General features: G+C 58.9%; 1 protein-coding gene across 13 annotated transcripts in view; it reads left to right on the forward strand.

The window, feature by feature from the left end:
- HSPG2 (heparan sulfate proteoglycan 2) overlaps positions 1-27,990 on the forward strand; it is a 79,570-nt gene that overhangs the window by 1,019 nt on the left and 50,561 nt on the right. For 9 of the 13 annotated variants that reach the window (XM_066637750.1, XM_066637752.1, XM_066637754.1 and 6 more), the window contains exons 2-13: positions 15,378-15,513; positions 15,707-15,790; positions 18,254-18,334; positions 22,069-22,178; positions 22,961-23,019; positions 23,336-23,496; positions 23,625-23,663; positions 25,682-25,807; positions 26,185-26,310; positions 26,919-27,191; positions 27,271-27,390; positions 27,659-27,790. In XM_066637750.1, the coding sequence (XP_066493847.1) occupies positions 15,378-15,513; positions 15,707-15,790; positions 18,254-18,334; positions 22,069-22,178; positions 22,961-23,019; positions 23,336-23,496; positions 23,625-23,663; positions 25,682-25,807; positions 26,185-26,310; positions 26,919-27,191; positions 27,271-27,390; positions 27,659-27,790 (1,447 nt within the window). The remainder of the gene's footprint in view (positions 1-15,377; positions 15,514-15,706; positions 15,791-18,253; positions 18,335-22,068; positions 22,179-22,960; positions 23,020-23,335; positions 23,497-23,624; positions 23,664-25,681; positions 25,808-26,184; positions 26,311-26,918; positions 27,192-27,270; positions 27,391-27,658; positions 27,791-27,990) is intronic. The other 4 variants (XM_066637753.1, XM_066637763.1, XM_066637758.1 and 1 more) reach the window with 3 other exon arrangements.

Genomic DNA, 27,990 nt, shown 5'->3' on the forward strand with positions numbered 1-27,990 from the left:
ACTGCTCTGCTGTGCAGCTCCAGTACCTCTCTAGCATAGCCAGGCAGCCCTGCAGTGCAGCCCCCAGGCGCTTGGTTCTGCTGGTTCTGGGCTGTGGGCGAAGCCTCTGCCCCCCTTGGCCCTGACCTCCTTCGCTCCCTCACAGCAGGAGCAGCAGCAGATCTGCCAGCCACACTCTCCCTGCCTGGATTCCACCCCCACATTGTGGCCTGTAACAATGGGTGCTTTATGCCTCAATAAAGTGGAGTGTTCTGGGGGAAAAGAGCCACTGCAGCCTCTAGTGCACCTTTCCTCGAGGGCACACTGGCACATTCCTCCAGGCCTCCTGTGGCTGGAGGAGCCACACCCCTGGCAGCCTGCCCAGGGATGAGGGGGCTAGGGCCATGGCAGTGGGGCCCCAGGTTGGTACTGCAAGGGGTGGCAGGCAGGATGCTGTCCTCCTGGCCCTGGATCTGGAGCAATGGGGTTGAGATGGTTCTGCTGGGCAGAGTAGGAGGCTGTTCGTCAACCTCTGCCCGTCATCTTTCCAAGGACTCTGGCTGCTGGCTGATGTTGGCATGAATGGCCTCAGGGTCCAGCAGCACCCTCAAAACCCAGGGCCAGCCTGCCCCAGTGACTCCCATGAGTTTCCCAGAGGGGTATAGAGTGGCGTGGGCCGACTGTTTGGCCAGAGACTGGGCAAGTGCCTGGGGGTGGCCCCGGGATTGTTCAGGAAGGTAACAGTGCCCTCCATGGGGGCAACTCTCCTCTTGCAAGGGGCTTTCCTTTGGGTTCTGCAGTCCACTGGAGTTTCCAGGGTGCTAGTGAGAGGACCTGCCACCCAGAGGGCCTGGCATTACTCCAGCGCTCACTCAGGGCTGACTTGTTGCACCAGGTAGCCCTGGCCTGGTTTGTGCCACCAGCTATGCCAAGTGGGGCTTGGCTGGAGGGCAGTGGGGCAGAGTGGAGGGAGGCTGTCTTGCTGCTTGCATCCTGGTGTGGGTCAGTTCCTGAAGTGAGTCTTTGGGACTAGGCCTCCCTGGCGCTGGAGCCAAGGCCGTTCTGCTGCTGCTCTGGTCAGCCCTCTTCTTCTCTGTGCTCCAACCTCCTCCCCCTACATGGGGTGTCTGAGCAGCAGGTACTGGACAGGGAGCTCTCTGTGTGTGCTGGGCAGAGGGTGGGGGGAGATGTTCAGGGAGGGAAGGCTGAGGTGAACTGGTTGGGAAGGTCTGCTGCCTCCTGCTCCTTCCTGGCCCTCCCAGTCTGGCCTCTTACTCCCCTCGCCCACCCCAGGCCTGCTTGCCCCAACTCGTTCCCTGAAGGGACCCCTGCTGGACGACCCTGTGGAATTCCGGGGAGGAGGAGGAATCCAGGTCCAGGGTGAGGTGGGGAAAGGAAACAGGAGGTGAGGCAGAGCTGGAAACTGGCGTCTAAAAATAACCCTTTTGCAACGACTGCCAGGCCTTTTGCAACCTCTGCCAGACCAGGTCCCCTCCCCACCCTGCAGGGCTTGCTTTGGGCCTTGGCTCACTGAGTGAGCAGCCCTGGAAGCCCCCTTTAAGTGCTGGTGGCACCTGGGACATGGGAACTGGGACCGCAGTGATGTGGGCGACTGCTTCTAAGCACGTGCAAAGTGCCTTTCTTTCAGAAACAGCCACTGAAACAGGAGCAACCAGCCTCCTTCTCTCCCACCTTGGGCCTGCTGGGAGCAGGGCTGGCAGGGTCCTCTTCCTAAAAGCGGTTGGGGGCTGAGTGCCAAAGGCAGGGGAGCCCAGTGGTGTTGCCTGTGTCTCTTGGGGTCCTCCCCAGGGCGGGAGGCAAAGACAGTTGGGGTAGGAAGCCCCTCCGCTGCTGCCAAGGAGCCAGGTCCAGGTTGGGGAAGCAGGTGCTTGGAGGAGAGCCAGGTGGGGCCCTGCCTACTGGTGGAGGTGGATCAGCTGTGGAGAACATGGCCAGGCTGGTGGTGACCTGGCATGTGGTGGCTGGAGGAGCACAGTGGTCCCACAGCACTGGGAGACCGACTGGGGATGTGCTGAGACTCTGTGGCTGGGGAGTCCCAGAGGGAGGGAGGAGCTGGCACAGGGACACGCCTTTCCCTTCCCCCTGTGGGGCAACAGTCTCTCTGCAGGAACTCCCATTCCTGTGCTGTCTGGTGAGTTGGGGAAATGCTCTGCATGTGCTTAGAGCTGTGCTTGCCCTCAGCCCACTTCAGTGTTCCGGGAGGTCTGTCCTGGAGCTCAAAGTGGGTTTGTGGCCGGTCTCCCCCCCTCCCCCGAGTGTCTTCCTGCAAGGCTTTGGTCTGCTGTGGGGTGCTGCTGGAAGAGGGAGCCTGGGCCTTGCAGAGCAAAGTCTGTGAGGACTGTCCAGCTGGGTGACAGATCCAGTCCCTTTCCTGGTGCATTCCTCAGGCTGCCTGCCTGTGATGTGCCTGGGTCAGACCCTCAACCTGCCCCCTCCTCGGGTGCCCACTGCTGCCACTGGCTGCAATGCAAAAGGTGCTGCTGTGACCTGTCTTTCTTCCTTTGGCCTGCCTGGCTGACAAGGGGGCAAAGGGCACCCCAAGGAATATCTGGTAAGTAGGTGACTTACAGGAGTACTATCCGGGCTGGCTGGCATGGGGGAGGATGGCCCAAACAAATAAGGCTGAAGGAGCTCCAGTTGTGGACTCCGTGTCTGAGCATAGGAGGTGGGTGGTGTGCCTTCTGTCCTCGAAACAGTGGCCATGGGCTGGGCCGCCTTCCTGGGCCACTGGGCTTCCAGGCACACTGCTTGGCGGGAAGGGTCGCCAGGTGACATGAGGCTGCCCAGCTTGCAAAGGAGTCCCCAGGCTGCCACCTCCAGGTGCAGGTGAGGTCCTCACCGTGGGGGGAGGAGCACTTTCCCAGCTCCCAGGGCTTGTGTAGTGTCCCTGGCAGCCTCTGTAGGTGATGTTTGGGCCACTCTTTGGGCACACCAGCTGAGGTTGCTGTGGGAATGCACCTGTTGTTGGACGACCGCTCAAGCAGAGACCAACTGGGCCCCATAGGAACCAAGCAGGTTCAATCACAGACCAACCGGGCCCTTAACCCTGTCTCCTGCAACTGAACCTCTGACCATGTGCAGAGTGCATTTTCTTCCTTCAGGCTGTACACACTGTTGGGGATGGATTCGCTGCAGTCTGTCTGCCCTTTGCTCCTCCCATAGGGCATCTTTTGTTTCATGCTGTGGAGAGGAAAGGGCCTTTTTGCCCCAACCTTGCCTAAGGCGAGTGGTTGCCTTGGCTTTTGGGGTGGGAGCTCTGTGAGTGACTGGCTGGGCACCAGGAGCAGGCCTTTGTCTCTCTCTGCCCTTGGAGACCCTACCTGCCCTCCCAAACTGCGGAAGGTTCCCCAGCAGAGGCTGACGCTGCTCTGTTCCCCAGGTACTCTTGGAGGTTGCGCTGCCTTCCTACCTGTCTGTGCTCAAGACAGGCCTGCTGGGCACCTGTGTGTCCTCCTGGCCCTGTAGTTCAGCCGAGGGGCTGGCTGTGTGTTTGTCCTTTGCCACCCAGCAGGCAGCAAGCCAGCCCCTTTTCTTCTCTGGCAGTGGAGAGGTCCGAGGGGGGATGTTTTCTCATTGGAGACCCCAGCCCTGCCTAGCATGGCCTCCCCTCCCTGCTCGGGCAGAGGTGCCTGTGCTGTCTTGCACAGGCAGGCAGATTAGGGCTTGTTGTGACTGGGGTCAGTGGGCAGGCTGCCCGGGCCCCAAGCCGTGGCGTCTGCGCTGCCTGCTCTTGGCTGGCTCTGACTCCCTGGCACTCTGCCCAGGAGAGAGGAGGACACAGCCTGGTTGGCATCTCCTGATAACAAAGGCAATCGTAGCACACCTTGGCTGTCTGGGGCTGATGCCCTGAGCCAAGAGCCACGTTCTGCCGGGGACCGTGGCTCACTCACCTTTCTGGGTTCCCCTGCAGTTGTGGGACTGGTGTGGGCAGGGAACACCCTCGTTGCTGACGCTGTCATCCTTGACCTTGGAGAGCAGGAATTTGCCAGGGGCCGTGTGCACCCCTTCTGCTTGCATGCCTGTGGTGCTAGAGTTGCAGCCTCTCCTCCTTCCCCCTGCCAGGAAGAGGTCTTTGCTCCAGCGGAGGCCACATGGTACGTGTCCTGGGGGCACCTGTGGCTGGGACAGGTCCTGTAAGGGTGTCCTCCCTTCCACAGCTTTGCCACTCCAAGGGTGGCCTGTCCCTGGACCCCTCCCCTCCTCCCTGTCCCCAGCCCTGACGCGGTGTGGGAAGCCTTTGCTCAGATCCTGGCCCCATGTGCGGGGGAAGGCTTCCCAGCTCCTCCTGCATTACTTTGAAACGTATTTTTGCACTGGCCTTGCCTATTCCTGTGCGAGACTCTCACTTCGCAGGCTTGTCCCGCCCTCTCTCCCTGGGGCCAGTGTCAGCAGGCGCCCGGGCCCTTCTTTTCCCCATGTCACCCCTTTTGGGGACAGCAGCAAAGGTGTGACCAGATTCTGGGCAGCATTACTGGCCTTGAGGCAAGGTGGGGGAAGGCCAACCATTCTGCAAAACCCCTCCCCCCATTTTCGGTTCCAGTGTTGGAAATAAGAGAGGGGGCTTGCCTGGGTGCCACTACCTGCTGTCTTACACAAAAGGTGGGCTGCAAGGGGGGAAGAACACAAAAGCGAGTGTGGTTTTGGAGGATGATCTGTCCCACCGGCACTGGGCAGCTGCAGTGTGTGCTGGGCACTGACCCATCAGAAGGAAAGGGTCCTCTCCCCGGGAGAGTCCAGCCTTGAGGCTGTCTCTGCAGGTCTCATACTGTACCCGCCAGGCCTGGTTCTCTCTGGGGTACCTCTGGCCTTGTAGCCAACACCTGCCGCCCTTGTGGTTTACTGGAAGGCTGGCAGCTGGACCCTCCACCCTGGCAGGACAAATACCTGCCAGCTGCCCCCCCATCCCCTCAGGAGCAGGAACATGGGAGTTCATTCAGCTTGGCATTGTCTCCACAGACTCCCAGGGCCTCCTTTGGGGGGAGAAGGGTCAGGCATAGAAGAGTCTTTCAAAGCACAACCTGGAGATGGTTGGGGGTGGATCCTGCTGGCACCTTCTGCAGGCCAAGCAGGAGTGCACTTTGCCTCCTGGAGTGCTTGGAGGATCCTTGGTGGAGGGTGGGTTTATCTGAGCAGTTGGTCCTGGTGGTGCCAGATTCAGGTGCAGTATATCTCTGAATAGCAGTGTGAGGGGCTGTTGCCCTTGGGGCCCTTCTCCAGATTCCTGGAGGCATCTGGATGGGGGAGAGAGGCCCATTGTAGTCCCACCCAGCAAGGCTGTTTGGATCATCAGGTCTGCTCACAGCAAGTTGGGTGCCCCTCCTGCTGGACAAAGCGCCTGCCCCCTCCTCCAGTCCAAGAAAGCCCACACTCCCCGCACAGTTGCCTGATGCCTCACTGTGGGTGGTGGCTCCTGCCTTGAAACCTGTTCTGAATGTGGAGCCAGTGCCCCCCTCCCAGCTGGGAGCTCTTGCTCCCACCCCAGGGCGTGGATCCTGCAGTCAGCGAGAGGAAGACTCTCACAGGCCAGCCTGTGTGCTGCAATGCCTGCTTTGTTGATCCTCTCTTCTCTGGTCACCGACACCATCTCTCTGAAGCCCCCGGGAGGCACCCAGGCTTGAGTCTGGACAGGACGTTCCTTGGCTGCCAGCAGGAGATTCCAAAGAGGAGATGACAGGCGGGCAGGCTGCTGCAGCAATGTGCCACTTCCGGAGCTGGAGCTCATCCCTAGCGGCAGCAGGCGCAGCAGCTCCATCCCAAGAGTGCTGGCCACCCTCCCCCCTCTGCCCCAAGTGGCTGACAGGTGCTGCGTGGGGAGCCTGTGAAGTTATGTTGCTCTGGGCTCAAGTGGAGCGGCAGGACCACCACTGTGGAGTAGATGCGGGGACGAGGCAGTTTGTGGCATTCTGAATGCTGGGGCTCCTGTGGCCTTCTGCAGCCACGTCAGGTGCCTTGGCCTGGCCATGCCGTTGCTGCCAAAGGCTGACCGAGCCGAGGGCAGATCCAGGCGCAGAAGGATTGGGCGGCACCTCTGTTGGGAGGCAGCAGAAGCCAGCTGAGGAGCAGGACTCGGTACCCACCTTTCCTGCCTAGCGGCTGCTGGCTACTTTGTGTGCCTGCCACCTTGCCTCCTTGGTCAGTGCTGGGTGTGTGCTGGTGTGCTACAGTTGGTGTCTGCCTGGAGTGGGAGTCCTGGTGGGAACCCCCTCCTTGGACTGCACAGGGCTGTGATGAGAGGGAGGGTGGGGTTACATAGCTGCAGGTGTGCTGGCCAGAGTGAGGAGGTTCTGTGGTGAGGAGCTGCAGTGAGCCCCCTATGTGTGGGATGGGTGGGTGGGCAGGGCCTTCTTCCCTCACGCCCCCTCTCTCAGTGTGGGGCCATGCCTGTGGGCTCCTGGGTGTCGACATCTCAGCTGCTGCCTTCCTTCCTGGGTGTATTTTGGGCCTGCTGGGCACAGGGGCTATTTTGGGGAGGCTCTTGTCTGATCTGTTTTCCTCAACCATGACCTCTGACTCTCCTCCCCGACATATCCCTGGTTTTTAAAAGCCATGCAGGACGCCATGGCTGGAGCAAGTCCATCATCTGTGGGGTGTGGCATTTGTGCTGCTTCGGCCTTCTCTGCCAGTGCGGTTTGGATGCTTGGCCCTCAGAGAGGCCAGAAGGCAGCTGCCCCTCTCCCCCCCCCCCCGCCCAGGCTGATCCCTGTGGCCCTCCTTGACCTCCCTTTGCCTGAAGCCCTTTGAAGAGGCATCGTGCTTTATCCTACCCCCAACTGGACCTGGCAGCACACCATCTGCTCTGTGAAGGCTTCATGGAGCCTCCATGCTCAGATACAGTCTACCCCTGAATCTCAGTTGCTGGGGTTCCCTGTTTCTTCCCCGCCTGTGCCCTAAGACTGTGGTTCTTTCTGGGGGGGGGGGGGTTCTCCTTGTCTGAGCCACCTGGGAGGAGGGTGGTGGCGGCGGCTTGCCACGCCCCATGGGAAAGATGACTGTGTCTGTGTCATGACATTGGAGAGAAGGCTTGAGAGGCAGGCAGGGGAGTGGAAGAGTGCAGGCAACATGAGCCGGTCTGAGGCTGGGGGAAGCCTGAGTGATGAAGCTAGGGCTGAGTGGCCTGTGATGTCTGCATCCCTCTCACTGGCTGTAGCTCTGGGGAGCAAAGGGCCAGGATGTGACTGGCTCCTAAGTGGACAGTGGAAAGTGCTCCTCCTTTGCTTGAACGAACTTCAGAGTGCCAGCTTGTGCCTGGGAGGCGGGGAGAGCTATTTTGGGGCAAAGCACCAGTTTGTGCAGCGATTGATGGAGGCAGAGAGTGAGAGAGGAGCCAGTGGGGGAGGGGCCTTCTCTGGCACATTTTGGCCCTGCTGCCTCACTGCTGGGTGGCTGGGTGGACTTGAATGACATGTGGAGATGCGTGCGCACCCCTTTTCTGCCTGAAGCAGCAGGGTTGAAGCCACCAGCCTGCAGAGTGTGCACACTTGGCTGTGGGGCTGTGCCACTGTGAGGAGAAGCGGTGGTGGCTGCTTGAAGGAGAAAAGACCCTTGCGGAGGCTCTCAGTGACTGGACCTGCCCTTCCTTTCATGGCTCCGGTCCTAGCACCATGCTGTGGGGAGGACAGACACCTGCTCCCTCCTGGGATACCTCTGGATTCCATGGCTCTGGGCACTCCCAGGTGTCTTGGTGGTCCTCTTGGCCGGCTGGCACTGCTCCCCAGCCGAGCTTCCAGCTGGCCCCCTTCCTTCTCTGGAGCAAGGGACGTTGTTGTTTGCCTGTGGTTTTGCTTTCTCTCCACTTGATTAGAACCTGTTGTTTACTGTAGGGCCAGAGGAAGATGGATGGTGTGGCAGGCAGTTCATTTCCTCATTTTCCGGTGCTGGTGTTCGTGTGGAGCTGGAGAAGGAAATGGATTTTGTCACCCAGCAGCCTGAAGTGCTTGTCCGGGAAGTTTTCTGGAGGCGAGAGCAGTGTCCACAGTCACGTCTTGGTTCCCCCAGGGAAGAGGAGCTGCAAGGGGGTCAGCACCACTGGGGAGCCTGGGAGAAAGGCCAGGCTGTGCTCCTTGTGGAGGACAGGGTGGATCCCGAATCGCTGGTTGGGGTGGCTGAGTGGACAGCTAGCCTGGAGCCCTGGTCGCCGGGGAGCAGCGGCAGTGGAAGGTGACTGCCTGCACGCCCTGCTCCGGGGCCTCCCACTGGGGCATCCAGATGTGTGCTGTGGGGAGCAGGGCCCTGGGCTGGGTGCTTCCCCAATAACTTATGCGAGGTGCAAATTGACCGATGGCTGTACTGGGACACGTGGGCTCTGAGTGTGCAGCGCCCTTCAGTGAGCAGCCCTGGACCAGGCACCCAGCAGCAAGAGGCACTTGCTGTGCGTTTCTTCTCCTGGGCTCCCCCCTCCCCAGGAATGCCAGAGGCAGCCCGGGGGGGGGGAGCAGCAGCAATAGTAACAGCATGCATTCAGGTGGACTGGAACGGAGATACGTAGTTGTGGGGTCTGCAGGGATGCAGAGGTGCTTGTGCCAGGCTGAACACAGGCCGGTGCCTGATGTCCCAGAGTCGGAGCTCTGCTTCTTTGACAGGGGAGAGGGGAAGTAGCTCTCCCTCCCTCCTTGGGGGGTGGGCTTGCAGTTGGGCCCAGGTAGCTTCTCTCAGTCTCCCGAATGTTCTGTGACAGGGGAAGGAAGCTCTGTCTCAAGCTGGGAATTGTGTGGAGAGCTTGGAGGCCATGTGGAGACTATGGGGGGAGGCAGCTTGGTCCAGGTCCCAGCCTCTTGGGGTCTGCAGGCTGAGAGGGATCCTCTGTCACCTGTGTGCCTGGTCTGTGTGGCTGGGCCTCAGAGCCCCTCAGCCAGCGGGTGTTTGCAAGGGATTTTCCCAGTGTGCTGCCGGCTGCCAGCGCAGCAGCTCCTGCAGGACAATGTGAGGAAATGTGTCAAGGCTGCTGCCTTTAAATAGCTGGACCTTTCATGGCAGGAAGGACTGCCATTGTTCCGAGCTGGACTCGGGTTGGCAAGAAACTCACTTTTTCCAGGGCGGGGGAGCAGGGCAGCGTGTCCTGGCAGCAGGAGGGGCTGTCGCCTGTGCATCACCCCGAGACACAGGCAGTGCACTCTGCTCCCTGGCCAGACCCATCCTGGTGAGCAGGCAGAGTCACTCCGTGGCTTTCTCAGCAAAGGCTGCAGTGGTCCTGGGAGGTTTCTTGCCCTGGGTAGCAGGCCCCGCTCTTCTCTAAGAGCCAGAGAGACCACCCTGGCCCTGTAGTGCCTGGAGCACAGGCCCAGCAGCCGCAGCTGAGCTCTGGGTCAGCACTGCAAGGCCTTTCCCTTCCTGAACGCCCCATGTTGCGTTGCATTGCATGCAGGAAGGCCACAGCGGCAGGCACAAGTTGGGAGTGACGTCACCGCTTTCTGGCTGCAGAGAAAGCTGGTGAGGAAGCTCTGCCCCTTCCATTCACCTATGTGAGGAGCTGCCCGTTGCAGGAGAGTAGCCTCGCCATACCTGTACCTCCCCCCCACTCCAACAACTGTGCGGCCTGCCAGTGCCAGATATTGCCTTGGCCTGTGCTTGCCCTCTTTTGCAGCTGCTGCCAGGCGGGACTCTCTCTCTGTGCTGCAATGGAGAACCACTCTCCCTCCAAGGGCAGCCTGGGCTCCCCTTCATCTTGGCCCTGGCCCTGTGGCAGTTCAGAAAAGGCTTACCCATGGCAGGCAGGGGGTGTGCCTGGCAGGGGTGGCCTGATTGCTTTTCCTTCCAGGAGCTAGCTAGGGGCACTGTGGGGCCCCTGAAGCATCAGTACCTTGGAGCTGCCCCCAGTGGGGTCAAAGGCGACAGTTCCAACAAGCATCATTGCCCTGACAGGAAGACTGGGGACTGCTTCCCCCCCCCCGGCGTGGCTTGTGGGGGCAGAGGAGCCCAGTCCCAGGCAGAATCTGGTGGGCTCGCAGCCACATTGCCTTGGGAGACATGGAGGAGGCAGAGAGGCTTCCCTTGCGTTCGACAGCCAACGCAGGGGCACCAGCAGCCTGCGGACATGGTTGAGTGGCCCCGTCAGACATGGGCTAACTGACCTTGGAGCCCCCAGTTACTGACTCCAGACCCATGGGGCTATGACCCAGCTGGGAAGGCCCTGACCAAAAGCATCTCCATTGCTTGGCAGTTTTGCCGGCTAAATGCCTCAGACGACCACTTGGATTCATGGTGGCAGCTGGTCCGGCCTGGCGTGTTTCCGGCCCTGGGCCGCCTCAGAAGTTCTACTACCGCGAACAGCCATGCCCCCCTGCCCTTGGCAGTCCCTCCTGTGACTAGGAGAGCCTTGCACTTGGTCTCCTCCCAATCCAGCCTCTGTCCTCTGCCACCCCAGTGGGTCCTGGCATCCCTGGGCCAGCTGGCACCCTTCCAGCTGGCACCATGGGCACTGGCTGGCTCTGAGGCAGCTGGGGTGGGCTCTGTTTGGAGGCCTGGGGCTCTGGCGTGGTGCCCCATAGGCATTTGCAGTCAGCATAGCTCGCCAGCTCCTGTTTCCCCTCTGCCTTTTCATGCCCTTTTAGGCAGCTCGGCCCGATTAAACCCCCTTTTCTGTCCCCAGCCAAGCCCTTTGTCCTGGGCCCGACCAGCCTGTAATAATGCGCCCAGGACTGTTTGCATAGGAAAGTGCTGCTGTGACGAATTCCTTACTGCGGTCGATTGCACTGGGCGACTGTGCTGCCAAGTGGGGGGCACCATTCCCACCTGAGCACAGGGGCTGGCCGAGAACGGGCAGGCCATGGCCAAAATGGAGCAGCAGGTGGGGTGGGTCCCCAGCACTGCTGCCGGGGTAAAGGAAGGGGAGGCCCTGCAGAGGGAGCTCTCTGCCACAGAAGCCCTGAACTAAGCTTGCCTGCAGGGCATCAACCACTGCCTTCCAGAATCGACAGCCCTGGGAAGCCAAAGGTGGATGGGCTCTGTCTCCTCTCCTCAGGGGCTGCAGAGCCATGGTCTTGCAAAACATCTGTGAAACCAGGGACCTTTTCCTATGTGACAGCGCCCAAGTCTTTGGGCTGGGTGGCAGGGGTGGGAGCCAGAGAGGATCACACAACCCTCCCTTCCACCTGGCTTGTTGTCCCTCTACTGCTGTCTGGAAGAGCCAAGTGAGTGTGTCCTGGCCTGGGAGCAGTGCTTGCTGCAGGCTGACCCTTGGCCACACACAGTACCAGCAGTGGTGTTTGCTCAGCTGTAATCTCTCAGCTGGAGGAGAAGGAGCCCTTTGGTCTCAGCCTGCGTCCAAGCAGGCATCCTGCTGCCACCCAACCGTGGGGAGAGGACTGGGAGTCCAGGCAGCACCCAGCCTGGGAATATCTGGCTCTGGTTTGCCTGTACACATGGGGCCTGGTTTTGGTTTGACTGAGGTCAGGTGGCAAGTCTGGACACATGTGCATTGAGGGAGACCAGCCCCCTCAAGGCCTGCAGTGTAGTGGGGCCCCTCCAGCTGTCTTGGCCTTTAGATGGGTGGAGTGCCTTTCTGCAGATTCCTTGGCCCGGAATGTTAATCTGTAGCAAGGCTGCAGAAAGGAGCAGAGGGGAATATAGGCAGGGCAGGCTGCCCCTCTCCAGGGTGGTGCTGAGTGTTAGGTTCTGCTCCCTTGTAGAGCCGGTGTGGCCACTCTAGCTTGATACCTGCGCCTCTGGTGTCTGCTTGTAGGTCCGGGAATGGCTTCCTCCAGGGTGGCAACCTGTGTGTGTGTGTGTGTGTGTGGGGGGGTGTTTCTTGTTTCCCTGAGCCACTGACCAGCAGTTCCGTGCACTTACTGCAGACTCGATTGCAGAAGCGCAAAGTGGCACCCCCTGAAGTAGGGTGAACGGCTGTCCAGCAGGGGTGTCTGGGGTCAGACTGCTTAGTACATGTTTGACCAGGCACAGGGCATCACCCAGCTGCCTCCTGGGGGGGCCTGGGCCATCTTGAGCTCTAAGTGGGTGCTGAACCCAGGTTCGGAATCCAGCCAGTGCCAGTGAAGGGGCAGCTTCCTGGATGAGGAATAATAATAATAATAATAATAATAATAATAATAATAATAATAACAACTCAGTATTTATATACCATCTTTCTGGTCATCGGATTACTCCTCTGACTTTATTCAAGGCGGTTTACATAGGCAGGCGTTTCTGAATCCCTCAAGGGGATTTTTACAATCATGGAGGTTCTCTCTTTCAAGAACCAACCACATTTCAGGATGGATCCCACAGGCGGAAGGATGGGGGTCCTCGGGAGTAGCGGTGCATGCCAACAGTTACACTAGAGGGTCCCCTGGACACGCTGGATGGGCTGGACAGCCCTATACCCGCTTGGGTATACACCCCTAACTGTCTGCGAAATGGGCAGAAATGTGTGGGCGAGAGAGAGGGTCTCACTCTGCATGCGAGAAGGGCTGTGGAAAGGGTGAGGCCCTTCTGCAGGCTGGGAAGAAGAAAGCCATGAGTGGGGAGGAGGGGGCACTCCAGCTCTGTGTGTGCATGGGGGAGGGGCTGAACCCCCCAAAGAGTGAGCTGGCTGCTGCCTTCGGGCCAGTTTCAGCCTCCCAGTCGACGGGGCATTGTTCCCTGCTTCTTAGTCCTGAGAGTGGGGGTGATTCTGTCCCCCCTGCAGCTCTGCTCTGCCCAGGCAGCTGCTGTGCACAAGTTTTCCCACTCCTCCTCCTCTGCAGTTCAGTGCGATGAAGTCATGTCTTTTAGGGGCCAGGATCACCTCCGTGGTCAGCTGTGGACTTGCAGCCTGGTCTCAGAGGATTGCGGGAAGAAAGGCCGGCCTTCCTTCCTTCCTTCCTGGCCTGGAAGTTTGCAGGAGCCTTCCTGCTGTGGGGACTGCCCAGAGGAGCAGTGCACAAGAATTTGCTGTGGGAGGCTGGCCTGCGATAAGACCCCTCCCCCCTCCCCTGTGCCTGGGTTCAGAGATGACTCTCTCTCTCAGCAATGTCTGTCAGGCTCTGGCCAGGAGATTGTTGCAGCTGCAGAGGCGGTGGGGGGGTCCGGAGGTGGGGGCTCTCCTGTGTGCAGTGGGCTGTGGCCAGTTGGTTGCGTAACCCTCCAGCAGAGATGGCTGCTGGAACACTCAGTGGTGGGCCAGCTTGGCGTGTGCACCGTGTGAACTCGGTCACCTCCCTGAGCAGCCCCACAGATGCACAACACATCCTTGTGTAACCACCAAGAGTGCGTGCGCACCCCCCACCCCCCACTGGCTGACCCACAGCAGGCTTTCCCTTTGGCTTTCCTGCCTGACCAGTGGAATCTGGGGCCAGCTGGGAGGATCGGCTGCAGTGGCCTCTGAGGCAAGCCAGAGTCAGAGCCTGGGGGTCTCTGGGTGGGCAGGTTCCCCCAGGCAGCGCTGTGCATCCTCTGCCTCAAAGGCCCTGGGATCCCACAGGGGGCTCTCCAAAAGTATTTTCTGTTTGGATTGTTCCTGCTGACTCCCTCGATGTTGCTTCTCAAGCCCATAGGAATGGTACAGCCCTCCCAGCGGAGCAGGCCATGCCCCTGTCAGGTTGCCTGGCCTTTCTCCCACTCCTGAGCCTCCCAGGGTTGTTGCAGTCTTGAGGCCAAATGTCCTTTGTGGAAAACACCCCAGAAGCCTAGTGAGGAAATCCCTGCTGCCTCCTTGGCTCCCTCTTCTGAACTGTGCCCTTCAGCGGGGCAGGCCAGATCCTCCTTGCCTTGGGGCAGGGGTGTCCAAAGCTTTTGGCAGGAGGGCCACATCATGGGGCGGGGGGGGGGAATTATTTTTCATTTAAAATTTGAATAAATTTGCATAAGTTTTCATAAATGAATATATTAAAGATGAACTTATATGAATGAATGAGGGTCTTGCAATAGCTCAAGGCCTATAAAAGGCCTTGCACAAAGCAAGGCTGGCCTTTCCTTTGCTGCCACTATTGCATCACAGACGTGAAACAGCAAGCAGTGGAGGGAGCCCTCATCCCACAGCTCACGCGAGAGGTCAAACAGTCGCCCTCACGCTGAGAGCAGTTGTGTCGGGCCAGTGTGGGGTCCAGCAAATCTCTGGAGGGCCAGAGGCTCATTGGAGACTGGGGGCTCCCTGAGGGCAGCATTGAGAGGCCTTGAGGGCCGCAAGCGACCCCAAGGCCGGGGTTTGGGCACCCCTGCCTTGGGGGATCCAGCCGGCAGCCTCCCCCTTGTCATGAAAGAACAAAGAGAGGCGGGGATGGTTCAGAATGTTTCTCTTTCTGTGAGACTGGCTGCCCCCAGCTGCTCCCAGCAGGCCTGGCCCAACACTGCTGGGGCCAGGAGCCCTCTTGGCCAGGGGTTGCCCTGCATAGGCCGGTACCGGCTCTGGGCTCCCTGCTTTTTCTGCCCAACACTTCCAGCCGGCCCTGCCATTTTAGACAAGGGCCCCAGGCAGCCAAGAGAACAGGACGCCAGGAAAGACGGCCTTTTTAGATTGTGAGCCCTTTTGGGACAGGGAGTCAAAAGGCTTTGTGAACTTTTTGTTGAAAAGCGGTATATAAATGCTGTTAGTAATAATAACAGTAGTAGCCTAGAGGGGAGCCAGAGCAGTCTGCGGAGGCAGAGACCTTTGGGTGGCAGCTGCAGTGTGGCCTGGGCACAGGCAGAACCTGTTGGAGGGAGGGCCTGGCTTGAGGCCCAGTTGCTGCCACTGGCCAGCCACAGCCCTGTGCTGGGGTGAGGGCGTCCCTGAGGCTGGCAGAACCTGCCTCCCTCAGACCCTAACCAAGAGAGTCTCTGCTGCCCAGCAGCTGCAGACCTCCAGTGTCGACAGAGGAGGGGTCTGTGGGGGGGGCACTGTGGGAGGGAATGCACAGGCTTCTCCCTCCCTACTGCTTCCAGGCACAGACTGGCTTGGTGCAGGGTAGGAGGCAGTGGGATGTTCCAACCCATCCTCCTCAGGGTGTCCCTGCCCCGTAGCTGCAAGCTGGCATTTCTTTGTGCTTCCATTAAGGCGATTTATCAGGCCTGTCTCCAGCCAGTCTGGCAATCCTTACCTTGCTCCTCCTGGCCCAGCAGCAGCCTTCGCAGGCCTTTGAGGTGGAGAGTTCTTGGCAGTGCAGCATCCTTGAAGTGTGCTTGGGTGTCCACCAAGTCCCAGCTCCTGCATCCTTTGCTTGATTGGTACAATTGAGAAAACCAAAAGAAAGATCTCCAGAATTAGTCAAATGTTCTCCCTGGAGGAGGAACAACAACAAGCCAGATGGCTTTTCTTGGAAGAGGCAGGCTGGGGTGAGACTGGAGGGGGGGAATTGGTAGGAAGTAGGGAAGGAATGTGTGGGACAGGGCCCTCCATGCTCTGAGAGGCCTGGAGACTTAGCAAGGAGAGAGAACCATTGGCGCCCTTGCGTGCTCCTCCCCAGCCAACCTCCCCCCTCCCATTGCAGGTGGCCCATGCATCCCAGGGCCTGGATGAGGCCTCCTTTCCAGAAGACACAGAGTCTGAGGCGCTGGGGCAGCCCTGGCAGAGCTATGCTGACTTCTCTGATGATGAGGACCTGCTGGCGGATGAGGCATCCGGAGGTGAGGGGTGACTGGTTTCCGGACGGTGGGGGGGGGGTGGTTCCTGCCTGTTCCAGGTCTCTTCAAAGAGAGGTTGGGGCTGCAGAGCAAGGGGCCTGTGCAGCTCCTGAGGGCCAGGGGAGGTGACCTTATCTCTCTGGGAGGGGGAGTTGTGGGTTTGGAGGCTCATTACACCACTGGGTTTTTCTTGCAGATGGGTACGGCAGTGGGGAGAATGGCAGTGGAACCGCTGCCCCCATCAAACCTCTCTCTACGGTCTTCCCCGTCTTCCCCACAGGTGAGGAGCAAGCAGGACCTGCATGTGCTCAGACTGTTGCAGAAACCAAGTACTTGGTTGGGGTGGGGGGAGGTAGCAAGGGGTCTGTTTCTACAAGCAGGGGCTCTAGACCTGTTCCTACAGGCAGGGGATCCAGACCTGGGCCCTTGAAGGAGGCTGGGCTGGCTTGCATGTTCCAGGAGCCCCAGCCTGCTCCTGCATGCCCTGGCACCCAGCCTGGGGCTGCCTGAGGGGGAGGCTCTGTACTTCCTGTGGCCTTTCAATGGACCTTTGGGCATATTGTGGGCAGGAGAGGGGGTGCTGGCAGGCCTGGCTTGAGGATTCTCCCTTCCTTGGGGGGTTTTGGCTGAGGCAAGGCAGACCTTGCTTGCATTTTCACGGATGTCTCCTAAGTGAGCACCAGTCTTCCCTGCCCTGGCCACTTGTGGAATGCTGGGTGGAGCCCCTGGTGGCAGCTGATGGCCCGCACTGTGGGCAGAGGGTCTGGCCAGCTCTCCAACCAGGTAGATGCGCCTGTGCTGCTCCTGGCCAGATCTCAGCCATGGGGGCATCTTGGTAGCTGTGGAAGCATGGCTCGGCCACACCCAGCGTCTCACTCAGGGCTGTGGCAGCTTTCCAGGCTCCTCTGTTGATCTCCCACTTAGCACTGGGTTCCCAAGACTCAGGGGGGCCCTTGGCTCATCTGAGGCTGGTGCAGGCAGGAAGGAGCTTCAGCCCCAGCAGTTGGCTCCCCTGGCTTGGGTCTCTTGTTATCCAAAGATTGACCAAGGGCACCTGGGCACTAGGTTCTGTGTGGGTGCTGAGGAGTCTTGGGGAATACTGGCCCATGGTGGCCCCCCTAGCAGCTTGTCTGGCGGCAGTGTGTAGCATGGAGGTCGCCTTCATCCTCCAGGAACCCTGCAGCACATGGGCAGAGAGGAAGAGTGCTACTACTGGCCTCAGTGGTCCCCTCTAGCACCTCTGCTTGGTGTTTTCTCAGGAGGGCTAAAGAAATGCAGAGGCAGACTGGCACCCCTTTAAAAGGGGATTGGACAAGTTTCTGGAGGAAAAATCCATTATGGGGTACAAGCCATGATGTGTATGCGCAACCTCCTGATTTTAGAAATGGGCTATGTCAGAATGCCAGATGCATCAGGATGAGGTTTCTTGTTATCTGGTGTGCTCCCTGGGGCATTTGGTGGGCCGCTGTGAGATACAGGAAGTTGGACTAGATGGGCCTATGGCCTGATCCAGTGGGGCTGTTCTTATGTTCTTAACTACAATTCCCAGGAAGCCTTGCAGGTCTCTTGTTATCTGGTGTGCCCCCTGGGGCATTTGGTGGGCCGCTGTGAGATACAGGAAGCTGGACTAGATGGGCCTATGGCCTGATCCAGTGGGGCTGTTCTTATGTTCTTATGTTCTTATGAGGTGTGTGTACTGTCAAACAGTCCAGATGCATCTCACTGCATGCCAGGCTGGACCAGCTCGCTCTTCGGCTGCCCTGGCTGTGGAGTGTGTCTGTGCCCTCCTGGGCTCTCCATGGCTCCCCATCACCGCAACTCATGCACTTGCTGCTTCTCCTCCCCCATAGCCCCCCCACACCTGTTTTCATTCATTTCCTCCTTCTCCTCTTCTCCTTTGCCCTCTCATGTCCCCCCAAGATTAGCATGTGCAGAGGGTGTTTCATATTGGGCTGGGAACCCCCCTCCAGCTCTCTGCCTCCACAAGGCACTCTGGGGGAGGCGGATGTCGGTGGGCAAAACATCCCTCCTGGTTTTGTGCTGCAAGTTAGAGCTGCCTCAAGCATTTGCCAAGGGAGCCCCCAGGACAGAGAGGGACTGCTCCCCAGAGAACTGCAGGTGCTCTTCCTACAGACCCAGCACCCCTTGGGGCGTGGCCTGGGCCTCACAGTCAGCACACGCACAATCATTTGCTGTTTTCCACAAATCTGGCACTGGCCAGAACATTCTGAGCCACATGTGCCTCCTCCTTGGACCTGTGTGCCCATTACTCAGACCCATGGGCTGGGGTCTCTGGTGCACGAGTCGCAAAGGGCCCCTCTGCTGGAGAGGAGGGGCTGGAGCTTAGCTGCTTGCACCCTGGTCTCCCATTGCTGGGGGAGTGAGGCAGTGTGTGGGGGGAAGTAAAGAGAAATGCAGGGCAGGACAGCAGGCCTTTTGCTGTTGTAGTTGCTGTGGGCAGAGCTGACTCCTTGTGTGTCAGTCTGAAGGCCATGGGTGGGGGAGGCTGTGAGGAGCCTGTCACTGAGAGTTGGCCCTTATGTGGCGCTTAGTGCTGCAAGAGGGGCCGAGGGGGGCGTGCCATGTGGCAGGTGAACATCCAGTGCCGGGGGGGGAGGCAGCCTGGCTCCTTTCTCTGGCTCTGCTCCCCTTCTGCCTCCCTCTCTGTCCTGTGGCCTCAGAACCGGGCCCTCTCCTGCTGTCCTTTCTTCTTCCCTTTCCTCTCCTCTTCTCTTCTCCGCAGCTTTCCCTGCGCCTCCTCCTGTGGGACTCCCTCCCCCTGCAAGCATGACCGTCTCAAAGCCAGAGGATGACTCTCTGCTCAGTAAGTGACCAGGTCCTAGGGCGGGGGCTACAGCAGGTGGGGGGAAGGCCAGTACTGTGCTGGGGAAGGCTGGGAGTGTATGCCTCTGCGCTCGGACGCCCTCCCTCAACTCGGCCTCATGGCCACCAGCGGGTCTGTGGCCGGAAGCAGGCACTGCCTTTGCGAACTGGCAAGTGACCACCATAATGGGCTCTCCAGGGCTGTGGCCTCCGTAGGTCAGTCATTGCCCACCTCTGTGGACTGGCAAGGTCTCGACATGGAAGTCTGTATCAACTGAGTGGGAGAGTAGGCTGGGCTGAGGAGTTGGGGCCAGGCCCTAGGATGATTATGATTACTGGGCTGGGGCACCTTCCTTATGAGGAAAGGCTACAGCATTTGGACTTCTTCAGTCTAGAAAAGAGGCGCTTGATTGAGGGGGGGACGTGATTGAGACACAAAATTGTGCACTGGAAGGATAGAGTGGATAGAGAGATGCTCTTTTCACTCTCATACAACACCAGAACCAGGGGATGTCCACTAAAATTGAGTGTTGGGAGAGGTAGGACAGACAAAAGAAAATATTTCTTTACTCAACGTGTAGTTGGTCTGTGGAACTCCTTGCCACCGGATGTGGTGATGGTATCTGGACTGGATGTCTTTAAGAGGAAGTAGGACAAATTTCTGGAGGAAAAATCCATCATGGGTTACAAGCCATGATGTGTATGTGCAGCCTCCTGATTTTAGAAATGGGCTATGTCAGAGTGCCAGATGCAAGGGAGGGCACCAGGATGCAGGTCTCTTGCTGTCATGTGTGCTCCCTGGGGAATTTGGTGGGCTACTGTGAGATACAGGAAGCTGGACTAGATGGCCTATGGCCTGATCCAGTGGGGCTGTTCTTATGTTCTTATGTCCTTCCTGTCCCCTGAGTCATGCTCTCCAGCCTGGCCTCCACTGCCCCATCCTCAAGTCAGGCCAGACACACAAGTCAGGTTCCCGGCTCTGCCCCATGCCTGGCAAAGCAGGGGTACTCCGATCTGCTCACATGCAGAGCACAGGATTACATGCTGTGGCAATCGCAAATAGAAAGAGGAAGGGCTTGGCCCCTTGAGGGTCCTTTAGGAGGGTCTCAGACCTCTCACTGAGTGCACTGTTGGCTGCCCCTGGTGATCTGTGGCTGGCCATGGTGGGAAGGAGCCAGAGGGCTGGCCTGGGTTGGCCCCCAGTGGGGCTGCTCTGCCTGCCCCCAGCCACCCCCCACTCTTGCTTGGCTCCAGGGATTGCTTGGAGCCGTGGGGCTGAGGGGCTCCAGAAATGGGGCTCAGGACAAGCCATACCACGGGGGGCTCTACAGGCCCTGTGCCTACACTGCGACCCCCTCAGCCGCCTTGTGGATGGGGCAGTGGAGGCCGGGCTGGAGAGCCTGACTCAGCGGACAGGAAGGAGGCCAAGGGCAGGCTGCTGCTTCTGTGGCGCATTGTTAGGCTGTGCAGCTCCAAGGGATTTTCCAGCCTGCCCCTCCCAGGCTACAGGACAGGAGCGGCCAAGGCAGAGCCTTAAAAGGAGGCAGAGCAGTGAGCAGTCCTGCTTTGGGCACAGGGCTTCAGCTCCTGAGCAGGCTGGCAGGCGTCGGAGGGCCCCGTCGTGGGCCTGGCAGTGCTGCTTCATGGCGCAGGCCAGAGACCTAGTGCTGTCCCTCCCCAGCCCCCTTCCCTTGCTGCTGGTGCCTGCTGCTTTCCCCATCCGTGTTGACAACCCTTGGTTGTGGTGCATGTGCTGGTGTTTGTGTTGCAATATTATGGCATCTGCTCAGAGCATCCTGCCCCTCCCAAAACATCTGGCCTCCCCAGATGTGCTCCAGGCTCCCTCCTGGTGAGCCATGGCAGTGGGGGACAGTGGAGCGAGGCCCCCCTCCATCTCCCCAAAGCTGCTTGCTGTGCCTAGAGGGAGCCCCAGGAGTGACGAGAATCTTTTATTGTTCGGCTTTGTGGATGTTTTTCTTGTAAAGTGGCATGTGAATATTCACCATCACCATCATTTTCAACATGAGGCTCAACATTCCCCACCCTTTGTCCTCACTTTGGGTGCAACGTGGCAGGGCAGTGCTCTTTTCAGCCTCCAATATTGCAGAGGCTTGGGTGGAGGTGCCTTTGTGACCAGAGAACATCCCTTCTCTTCTCCCCCTTCCTTGCCCAAATGGACTGCTTGCCCAGCAGGGGGGTGTAACACATTCTTTGGGTATGACTTGGCAGCTGGGGAGGGTCCAGGGCAGTCCCAGGAAGAGGGCAGACTGTGGGATCTCTGAATGAGACCTTTGTATGGGCCCGACAACAAACCCCCCTCTGTGAACGGGCCTGCCTTGGAGGGAGGAGGTAGCACCCTGGCATCCCTCCCTGCCTCCCTCCCTCAATCTGCCATCCTAGATGGGGATCTGGCTCCTGGGAGGCTTTTGTGCTGCCTCTCCCATTGGGGACATGTGACTTGGGCACAGTACCAGACTGGGAGGGTCTCTACACCCCTCTCCCTAGGAGAGGTGTCCCAGCCCTGTCAGTGCTAAGTGGCTGCCACACCTTCTCTGACCCCTTGCAGCTCTGGGACCTGGTGGGGTGTGTCAAAAGCACCCAAAGCGGGGCTGGGAAGCTGTCAACTGACAGCCCTTTGTGAGCCCTTTGTGAGCTCAAAGGCTGAGGAGTTGGGCGTGGCTGTGAGGGCCCAGTCCAGGTGCCATGTCCCCACTGTGTCCCTACTGGCCTGGAACTTTCTCTTTCCTGTCCACCGGGGGTCCCTGTGAGGCCAAATTCTCTCAGAATGATTTCAGAATGGCAGAATAAACCCCTGACTGAGTAGAGCGGGTTTGTCCTCTGGCAGCCAAAGCATCCCCCCTTCCTGCTTGGCTTCCACTCAGGGTGGGGTCGGTAAGTACCTGGGGCAGGTGCTTCAGGCCCCCTCTCTCCCTGCAGAGGTGCCTGGGGCTCCACCAACTAGCCTTTGTCCAGTCCCTTGGTTGGTCCCAAGTTCCCGGCCTGCAGCCCATGTGAAAGCTGAGGGGATGGGGGGGGAAGGGTGGATGACAAGAGCCCAATGGCCTTCTGCACCTTCTCTCCCTGTTCTGCTGCTCTGACTCCAGCTGTCTCCCCCCCCCCGGAATGGAGGGTCTCTGCCAGCAACCTGGGCCTTCTGTCCTGGGGGGTCCATGCAGCCTCCTGTCTTGTTTAACTTCTGGACCAGGAAAGAGAGGGGTGGGTGTGGGTGTGTGGGGTGGTGTTGGTGTGGTGGTGTCTCTTTCAAACTGGCACTTCTGCACAGCCCCTTTTTCTTGGGTGTGTACATACATGAGCTCTAAGTGCCATGCTTGGTCCCCTGCACCTCTCACACACCTAAGCAAAGGGAAGGTCCCCCTGGAGGCGAAGGAGCTGGTCTCATAGCTACTGCTGTGCTGTCCCTTGTCACGCTCACGCACTCTGCACCAGTGCCACAGGTGTGCCTTGCATGCGCAAATCTCCTCAGGCAAAGATGGTTGCCAATGCTTCTGGGCATACCTGTGTTGAGGGAGGGGCTCTGGGGGGTGCCAAGGGAGCTTCTCCCAAGGTTGGCTGGTGGAGTGCCACAGTTGGGTGATTCCTTCCTGCCCTGTTCCCATGCACCTCGGTGGGGGGGTTTCTCAGCCACACAGTGATCCAGGAGTCTCCCAAGGGAGCGGGGGTGGGCCTGTGGTGCCTTGGCACTAAACCTTCCCCCACATTCCTCCCTCCCTCCAGTCTACTTCCGTGCCTTGGTGAATTTCACTCGGTCAATTGACTACAGCCCACGCCTGGATGACGTCAACTCAGAGGAGTTCCGAGATGTGTCTGAAGCTGTTGTGGACACGGTGAGCCCCCCTCAGTCACAGCTGGAGCACGTGTCTGACCCTCCCCACAGCTGCCTCCCCTCCTTAACCTGGTCTTCACACACCTCAGGCAGCACCCCCTCTCCCTGGCCCTCCCTGGGTTTCTGCCCATGAGGCCCTGCTCCAGGTTCCACCCGCTGGCCAAGGCCTCCTCTCTGGCGGCCCTGCAGGGCACACAAGGGTCTCTCCTTGGAAGGCTGCCTGCCGGTCTTTCTGGGGTCCTCTGAGCTTCATGTGTGTTTGGTTTGGCCAATGGGATTTATAATTTTACATGCTGGTTACAAAGAAGGTTCAAGTAAAATTATAAATCTCATTCATTCATTGTAAATCTCATTCAGGGCATTGTTTCTTTGTAATTGTCACATTTCTCTTGGTTCTGTGACAATTACAAAGAAACAGTGCCCTGCTGTAATGGAGAAATGATATGTAAGGTGTAAAAATGTCAAGCATTAGCAAATGCTCTGACAAAAAAAGTTGCTGCAGGCCAGATAAAATCTTGAAGTGGGGTAGATGTGGCCCCCAACCATAGTTTGGCGACCCCTCTGCCAGATTCTTTGTAAACTACCTTTGGAACCATTGTTTACTGCAGAAGGCAGTAATTTTGCTTTTAAAAGTGCTCCTCACCCTTTACGACAAGGGGGGGGGGGAGAGACATTTGCTCTTGCTTCCAGGGCAGCAAAGTCCTCCTCTCCCTGGAAGAGCAGATTCAGAAAGGTCTGCAGGAAGAAACCCCGCCCACCTTAACAGTGGTTCTCTTTCCACAGCTGGAATCCGAGTATTACAAGATCCCTGGGGAGCAGGTGGTCAGTGTGGTGTTCATCAAGTGAGTTCTTGGGGGGGGGGGGGGAAGTTGGCAGGCTAGGATTTGAACCCTTTGGCTCTGGTGCAGTGGAAGAGAACAACCTGGGGCATACAACGGGATCTTGGGGAGGCAGGGGGTGAAGACCAGCAGAAGTTCCCCCCCAAACTGCCCTGTGAAGTTCAGAGAACAAGAGCCAGGTGCTGCTGTCCTTGTAGAGGGGTGAGAACTGAGAGGGATCCCGAAGGGCTGCCCTGGGAAGGGTAGAGGGGTATTAGCCCCCAGGGGCTCAGCTGCCTCTCCTTGCCACCAAGCCTCCCTTTCCCCCTCTGTCTGGCAGGGAGATTGATGGCTATGTCTTTGTGGAACTGGATGTGGGCTCCGAGGGGAATGTGGATGAGGACCAGATCCGCGAGGTGCTCTTATCGGTCATTGAGGGTGGCTCCATTGCCTCCTACGTCACCTCCACTTGGGGCTTCCAGTTCCGTCGTCTGGGAGCAGGTGAAACCACAGTGCTGGGCTGGAGCAGACCTGTGTGTGTGTGTGTGTCTGAGAGAGAGAGATGGGGGCAGGAGTATCATTCCAGGACTGTACGTAGCCCCCCCTGCTAATGCTCTTTTTGCTTGCAGCCCAAACCCCGCCTCCCCCCCTTGCCGTGGCTTCTCCAGGTAAGTGCGGAACAGGCGCAGTGGGGCCTGGAGGCTGTGCCTGGCTGTGTGAGCAGGGTCGGCAGGCGGGAGGCAGCAGCTCTTTTGCCCCAAGGGAGGCTGTGCCTGGCAGCCAGGCCCTTTCACCTTGCCCCAAGCAGGTGCCTCTTGGCGCTGCCCTCAGCTCACCAGGATCCAGGCCAGGAGGTTGAAGGGCTGACCTTGCAGAGTCAGCAGGACCCCCTGCACCCTGTGGAGGCAATTCTGCAGGCCAGTTGAGTTGCATGTGCGTGCAGGGGCATCACTAGGGTGTGTGTCACCTGGTGTGAGAGCTCATCGCATCACCCCCATGGTGGACCTCTTCCCCTACCAGACCATACAGAAGAAATTGCAATATCAGACACACAGCCTCAGTGCAGGGCATCAGTCAGGTTGGTGTTACCCCCATTAACTATATTTATTTTACTATAGAACACTATAGGTCATCCAAGAAAGCAGGACCCAACAAAAAACCAACTTGATGAGACACAACTGCATAGGAGTTCTAGTACTGGTTCTGATACATGCAAATGAGAGCTGACTCATTCTTACACCTGATTTCTTCCCTGCTGTGTCATAATAACATCTCACTGGCTTTCAGAACAATCAGTCCCATTGGTCAGAGTTAAGAAAATCCACTTTTTGTTACACAAAGCAATTGTGTTTTTCTTTTCTGATTATTTGGCTGTAACCTGTAATAGCTTACCAAGATTTTCACAATTTTGGCCAGTAGTGGTGTCACATACCACACACACATTGGGTGTCACCCAATGTGGCCTGAACCCTCTGCACCTCCTTAGTGATGCCACTGGGTGTGCATGCACACTCAGTGCCAGTAGCGGCTACCTTCCCCTGGGTTCTGTCCTCACAGCCCCATGCACATGGCCAGCCTCCAGATCCCTCTGAACTGTCCTCTTCCTCCTTGTGCTGCATGTGTGGTAGAGAGGCTTCCTTCTGCTGTGGCGCTTGCAGTGCCTGGATTGTGCCAGTGTCTCAATGGGGGCTCCTGGCTGCATGAGGATGTGTGGTGGAGCGACCTTGTGGGCAGCCTGAAACATTCTGGTGGCTGCTGGGCTGTGCTTTGAGGGACGTGGCTGCTGTGCGTAGCAGCACCTGTGCCTGGGGAGGTCTCTGGTGTCCAGTGCAGCAGCTGGAGGGAGGGGGCCTTAGCAGGCCCTGGGTGCCCAGAGGCCACAGGAAGGCATGCTTGCCCCTGCCCAGCTGGAAATTGTACTGCTGTTCTGCAGGCTGGCCTGGGCCTGTGAGACGAGGCCTTTGCCCAATATTGTGGCAGTGCCCCCTCCTCAGTCTCCCTGGCCAGCTCAGCCAGTGGGGATAGGGAGGGGCTGCTTGTGTGACCCTCCTGGCAGTGAGGGGCTCTAGTAAGCAAGCCATCCCCTCATCTGGAGCATCTGCCCCTGCACCTCTGTGCCTGCACTCCAGTTTTCCACACCACACTGGGCCATAACCGCGCAGGGCTGGGAAATGGCCTGTGTCACAGAACAGCAGGGGCCTGGTGTGGGTGTTTGCCTATGTCTGTGCCTGCCTTCTGCGTGCAGCCCTGAGTGGTGTGCTGTGGATTTGGTGTCTGTTCCCTGCCAGGCGTGGCAGAAGTTGGGTGCCCCCTGGGAATCACATGCTTTGGGGGGAAGAAGCACAAGGCACATAGTGGGGGGGGGGTTGCCCCAGGACAGCGACTCTGTTCTGGATGTAGTGCTAGTCATGATAGTGCAGTGCTTGGATTTGGCTGAGAACACCTACCAAGGCACTGAGGGAAGGGGCCTCCCCAAAGCCTGCCTTGGAGGAGAGACTCCTGGCTCAGAGACTGCCCAATATGAACCCTCCCCCTGGTCCCCAAGAGCCCCAGGATATCAAACAGTGTAGCACCTCCTCGTCTGTACTTCAGTGCATGCTGGAAGTCTTGTGCATAAGAGGCGTGAGCCCCCACCCGACTTCCCTGGGGGTTCAGCTCGGGTCCTGACACTTCTTGCGGCTTTCAGTGCCCCCAGACACTCGCCCGTGCACCGAGGAGGAGTTCACCTGCCGCAGTGGGGAGTGTGTGGCCAGGGAGTTCCTCTGTGATCAGCGACCGGATTGCCGCGACATGTCAGACGAACTGGACTGTGGTGAGCGTTGGGGGCAGACTGGAGGTGGTGAGAGTGAGCGGCTGTGGGAGCAGCGAAGTCGCTACCAGCTCACGGCCACCTTTCCTGACCAGGAGGCAAGGTGGCCATGCTGCAGCGTGCAAGCCTAGCCTGGGCCATGGCTGCCTGAGAGCCCCTCTTCAGGGGCAGTGCCATGGCCTAGTGGCAGCAGGTTCTGTCCCTGCAGCAGGGCCTCTGGCCAGGGCAGAGGAAACACCTGCCTAAGTTGCCAGAGTGCTCACTGAAATGGGGCAAATCTGTGGCCATCAGCCCCCTCCCCAGCCCAGGGCTGTTCTTCCCCTATCCTCCTCCGGTATCATGCCTGGCTCCTCCCTCACTTCGCTCCTCCTGCCCCATAGCTGAGCCGGCACCCCCTGAATGCGCAGAGGACGCGTTTGCTTGCGACAGCGGGGAGTGTGTGCCGCTGAGAGTGCACTGCGATGGACACCCTGACTGCAGAGATGCTTCTGACGAAGATGGCTGCGGTGAGGAGCTTTAGGAGGGGTCACGGAGAGGAGTGGTTGCTGTCTGGTGCCCCTTAGTTGTTCCCTGCCTGGCTCCACAGAGCTGGGGGGTCATCTCACTCGGCCATGCTGAGCCTCAACAGTTAGAGGACATTTGTCCTCATAACCACCCCATTGTACCAAGCAAGGAGGAGACTGGCCTGAGGCTGCCTGGTGGACTTCAAGGCCGGGCAGAGGTTTGAACCCAGGATTACTTATGTTTCTGTGCCTGGATGGTGACTCTTACCTGGGCTTTTGGGCTGGGCTTGTAGGCTCCCTGGAGGCTGACTCTCATGCTGTGTCTCTGAGGGGCCGGGTCCAGGGAGGCTTCTGGTGGAGGGGGCAGTCCCACGTGCAGCTGCCTCTTCTGCGTAAGGGGGGGGCATGCAAAAGGAGGTGCCATGTTAATCATGCCCAGCACTTTTCCCCCAGAGCATGGCCCTCCTGCTCCTCCCCTCCCCTCCACTCCCACCCCCCCAGCCTTCCTGCAGAAATTGGTCCCCCCCTCCCCTGACCATGCACTCCCTCTCTACTAGACCTGCCTTCCCTGGCCATTAAACCCCCCCCCCACCTTCATTTGTCTTCCACAGGAGTTTCCACTCCTCCACCAGTCCTCCGCCAAGAGTTTCCACTCCTCCACCCTTCCCGACCAGTCACCACCCGGGTTCCGGCCACCACACCATCTGCAGTCACCACCCGTCGAGCGCCGGCTACTGTGTCCCCTCGCACCTCCAAGCCCCCCCCACACCCGGGAGTCTGCCAGAAGGACGAAGTGGCCTGTGCCAACCGGCAGTGCATCCCTCGTGACTACCTGTGTGACGGGGAGAGGGACTGCTTGGATGGCAGTGATGAGCTGGACTGCGGTGAGCTCCCAGCCTGGAGAGGGGAAACGGCTCTCCAGGGGGGCTGGCGTGTTGATCCCTGTGGCCTTCTCCCTGACAGGCACTCCCAGCCCTTGTGAGCCCAACGAGTTCAAGTGCCGGAATGGACCCTGCACCCTCAAACTCTGGCGATGCGATGGGGACAACGACTGCCCTGATGGCTTTGATGAACTGAACTGCCGTAAGCAGCTGCTGCTCTGGGGAGGGGGGCTTGCCTGCCTGGCCACGCCCTCAGGCTTTTGAGGCTCAGCGAGGCCAAGTGGGGAGCTGCAGTGGGGAGGAGCAGGTTGGTCCAGGGGTCTGGGGCAGTAGTCAGGGACTTTCTCCTAGGCAGGCAGCAGCAGGGCTCCCAGAAGCTTCGCACATGACCACTGGCAGCCTCTGCTGGATCCCAAGGCAGGCTATTTAGCAGGATTGCTCTGCCTCTAATGCGCCGGCCCTCCCCACAGCCACAAAGGGGCCTGGTGACACTTGCGGCCCCGAGCAGTTCGTCTGTGTGTCCACCCGCACCTGCATCCCTGCCGGCTACCAGTGTGACAACGAGACTGACTGCCCGGACCGCTCGGACGAGATCGGTTGCAGTGAGTGGGGCAGGGTTCTGCCGGGGGCGGGGGGGGGGGCAAAGGAGACGTGGCAAGACAAAGAGTCCTGGTGGGTTTGGAGCCTGCTTGGCATCTAGAAAAAGGAGTGAGCTGGGGGTGCAAGGGTGGCAGGAGGAGGGCAAGTCAGCAACGCCACCTCATTTTCTCTCCATCAACTCTGCACTGCATGATGAACTCTC

Source organism: Tiliqua scincoides, chromosome 9 (genome assembly GCF_035046505.1).
Source record: "Tiliqua scincoides isolate rTilSci1 chromosome 9, rTilSci1.hap2, whole genome shotgun sequence".
Classification (NCBI taxonomy): domain Eukaryota; kingdom Metazoa; phylum Chordata; class Lepidosauria; order Squamata; family Scincidae; genus Tiliqua; species Tiliqua scincoides.